At 31.3% G+C, this 3960-nt stretch overlaps 1 protein-coding gene across 1 annotated transcript; it reads right to left on the bottom strand.

Annotated features, from left to right (window-relative positions):
* Positions 1-887: 887 nt before the first annotated feature.
* On the bottom strand, positions 888-3340 carry LOC130983248 (two-component response regulator ARR5-like). Its single transcript, XM_057907454.1, has 5 exons — positions 2963-3340; positions 2780-2862; positions 2588-2665; positions 2418-2488; positions 888-1275 (listed from the first exon to the last, which is right to left on the bottom strand). Exons 1-5 carry the CDS (start codon positions 3096-3098, stop codon positions 1062-1064), a joined length of 582 nt encoding a protein of 193 aa, XP_057763437.1. The 5' UTR covers positions 3099-3340; the 3' UTR covers positions 888-1061.
* Positions 3341-3960: the final 620 nt, after the last annotated feature.

Raw genomic sequence — 3960 nt, 5'->3', positions numbered from 1 at the left:
TCAACAGTATAGTCTTTCTTTAAGGCATCCTTTAAATGCCCAAAGGCCAAAATGATTGTTCGCATTGAGAATGCACTACTAACTTGGGCAAATTTTATCTTGCAACATCATGGATATAAATTTTAGAGTTGTCACAATTGGAGTTGTATCCACTTGGAAACCTATTCCTTATATGCAATTTCTTTTTTGTGAGAATTCCTTACATGCACTTTATGCGTAAGTAATCATTCCTTTGGTAGTAGCACTTGATAAGATACTTCTTTATTTTCACAATAATGCTATTGTGATTTTAATTACAAAATTCATATTATTTTAGGCAGTTTATCTCTTTAGGTTTTGTGGATGTCATTGAAACAATTTTATTATCTATATCTAGCACTACGAAGCAGCAAATTACAATCTCAAGGCTCTGCGTACATGTTTTTGTTTTATTTATTTATTTATTTATTCATATATTTCCTTAAGTCCACACTCCACAATGCTAGTCTCTGTTAAAAATTTAACATTTTAAATTGATTGTCAGTATAGAATTTCAATGCAACACAATTTTCAGACCAATTTTATCCTTATACTCCTTTTGGGATATATAGTTACAAATTATGATATGGAAAAGTGCGAAGGATATCTTAGTCTTTTACTTCGTTCTTCTTAGAAGTTTAGAACATAATTATTTTCTCAACGCTTATGCACAACAGTATTTTCTTAACGCTTATGCACAACACTAACATTGTGGCTCAGAATGAGTACTTTGGTAAATTCCAAAGGATACATAATTTCTGATGAACAGTATACGATAGAGAATAAAGTAGACTCAAAATAGAATGTTTCATTAATCAAAATTATTAATGAATTTTTATATGTACAACAACAAAATCAGCCAAGGAAAGAGGGGGGGGGGGGGGGGGGGGGGGAAGAAAAAACCTCAATCCTCTGTCTCTTTTGTTTTCCTAATTCTAATTGTCAGCAATCTATAGTGTAAAATGCACATTACATCATGAGGCTTTGGTATATGAACAATGGTTCTGGCAAAAATGGAGAAATAATAAGATAAAAACGACTTCTCATAGTTTAGATTTCTTTGAGGCCAAGGTGGATGGAGACAATGGTGAAAGTTCAGTTGTTAGAGATGGAATGCAATCGTCCGAACGCCTTCGTTTTTGAGATCTTTTGCCTCCTTTCATCCCTTCACCTCTCATGATGAAATCCGTCACACGTTTTACGTCGGACAACTTAACAGGTTTCAACAGAAACTCCTCTGCTCCTTCTTCCAAGCAACTGAAAATGATTAAATTGAACTATCATCAGTGATTCTATACATAATGGCCATTCAAACAAGCAACAAAAATTTCAATTATATATGGCAATTATTAATTATATTGCAATGACAATAATTGTTGCCGATAATCTGTGTGGACAAGCAGACAAGTCAGAATCAGTATTTGATCCTGCTGCTTCAATCATTGAGGTCAAAATTGCCAATTAAGGGCAGCATGTTACTCAATGCTTTAGATATCCATTTGTATCACTTGAATGATCTTTGCAAGATTGCTTGCAAAATCAAGGACATGGGGTGTGATAATGTCAATAACCTCAAATCCCGGGAAAATCATATTTGGCCATGTGTTGTCTAGTGAATTATTGTTTTGACCGAGAAACAATAACTGCTGCCAGCCTAGCATAATTGGCAATCCCAGAATTCCTTTAGACCTTACTCTTGGGTTGATATTTTAAATTTTTAATCTAGCCAACAAGTGCCCCTACCTAGGATAGAAAGTTCAACTACATAAAAAATCAATCACTAAATTACCTACCAATATAAAATACATATTAAAATATAAAATACACAGTGAAAAAAAGTTAAATAACACATGTATATATACACAAATATATGAGGGCTAATTTGGTGGTTGATTTTTTATGTACACGAAGCATTTTTGTAGAAGATTTTCTAAATAGAAAAGCATTGAAAATTTCAACTTTTTAGTGTAGTTATTAAAAGTTCCAAAATTAGTCAGTTTAACAAGTCATTATGCTATCCTCATGTCTTGTTAGCACTAACCCCAACCCAACCAAACTGCCATGCCAGCCTAAACCTAAGTGGCTATCATATCAAAAGATCTTAGAAACTTTGACACCCTTTCCCCCCGATTATCATTTCTAAATTCTGGATCCCCACAAGGGTGTTAATGTTATAATTGTCGTATTTGTGGAAGATTTGCATCTTTACATCAAGCAATTTTTTGTTTGAGCAAACCTGAATTGGAAAATATAAGGAATATAATGTAATTTGAACTAATCTAATAATCCAAATATACATCTTTTTCACAATTAGAGGTCTGCGTTCTATATACAAACACCATCATTTAAACCCTAAACCATGCTTAGCTAGAACAAAACAAGGTGAAGGTGTTATTTACCTATCAATTCGGGTCAAGATATTCTCAGAAGACATCACCACCACCGGAATCTCTCTAAATATCGACGATTCCTGCTTAAACAAACATAAATTGGTAAACATTAACAGTCAAAGATTCAAAATCCCCTTTTATAATCCATACAAAAATAATATAACAGCATAGATTCTCACCTTGATCTTCTTTAGGAGTTCAAATCCTGTCATCCCCGGCATCGAATAGTCAGTCATTATCAGATTAACCTTCATGCTCTGTCAAACAAATGAAAAAAAAAAATAAGCAACACTTCCATGGTGGAATTCAATTCAAGTCATTAAGAGTAACACAATTTTAAAGCCTTTGTTCCTTTTTTTTTTTTTGCTTACATCAAAATCAATTGAACTATTTTTCTCTCCTCCATCCAACCCTAGATACTGTAAAGCTCTAGTTCCACTGTCCACAACTGTCACTGCAAAATTAAAACCAAGTTCCAATAAGCTTTTAGAGTTCAGAATTTTCAATCCAAGGAATGAAAATAAAATAAAAACAACTACAACGAATTTTGTTACCTTTGCATGAAGAGATTTTGAGCAACCGTTCAATGACCTTGCGATCAACATGGCTGTCATCAACGGCAAGGACGTGAAGCTCACGCACGGACACTTCAGGCAGTCGCTGAATGAAAAGATCGGCGGCAGCTGCCATCTCCGATGAAGAGAATATTCCTTTGAAGTTTGAAGAAAAATGAGAAAGGAGAGACGGAGAGTGTGTTTGGAAGAAAAGCAGAGAAAGACTAAAGAGGAGTTGGTTGAGAAAGAGAAGGGGAAGTTGCTTTTGCTTTATAGGTTGAAAGGTGACAGATTCTGAGGATCCATATCTGGCGAGAGATCTCCTTTGTTTTCTATCGGAAATCCACGAGACAAGATTATCCCACCTGCACTTGTCTCTTCCCCTGTCAAACTCCTACTTTTATTATTATTGTTTCTTCTTTAATTATATGTTTTTCTTTGTCACATATGATTATATTTATTTAATTTTTAGAATAATTAATAGTTTAAAAGAACAATAATGCTAAAGTTATTCTATTTAACTTAATATTTATAATTATATATTTATTATATTTAAAATTATTTATTTATTTTAATAATAAATAAAAAATAAATACATTTAAAAAGTAAAAAAAAATTATGACTCTATGATTTATATATTATGATTCTCAATAATTTTATAAAAGAATTCAGTTTTTATTTAATATATTGTAAAAATTAAAAATTTAGTTTTAATATACTGTATATAAAATAGTTATGTACATGTATTTAATTATATAATGTTAAGTTAGTAAAAATAATTATTTTTTATATTAATTATATAAATAATTATTTAAAATAATAAATATAATTAAATAATTATGTAAAATATTTTACATTGTTAATCATATAATAAAACTCAAAGATAAAAGATATATTGAAAATTTATGAAAAATTCTAAATGGTGGAGAATCATGTAAATTAACCTAAATCATGTTTAAGGTAGTGGTCCTTTTGGAACAAGAGACGAAAAAAAGGAA

The sequence above is a fragment of the Arachis stenosperma genome, chromosome 5, assembly GCF_014773155.1.
Source record: "Arachis stenosperma cultivar V10309 chromosome 5, arast.V10309.gnm1.PFL2, whole genome shotgun sequence".
Taxonomy (NCBI): Eukaryota; Viridiplantae; Streptophyta; class Magnoliopsida; order Fabales; family Fabaceae; genus Arachis; species Arachis stenosperma.
The sequence above is the reverse complement of the archived record's forward strand: the minus strand, read 5'-3'. Positions and strand labels throughout refer to the sequence as shown.

Coding starts and splice junctions, on each gene's coding strand:
- LOC130983248 (XM_057907454.1), bottom strand. CDS start 3,098: ATGGCAGCTGCCGCCGATCTTTTCATTCAGCGACTGCCTGAAGTGTCC. Junction 2,863..2,962: donor CAAAATCTCTTCATGCAAAG/GTAACAAAATTC, acceptor TTAATTTTGCAG/TGACAGTTGTGGACAGTGGA. Junction 2,489..2,587: donor AACTCCTAAAGAAGATCAAG/GTGAGAATCTAT, acceptor TTGTTTAAGCAG/GAATCGTCGATATTTAGAGA.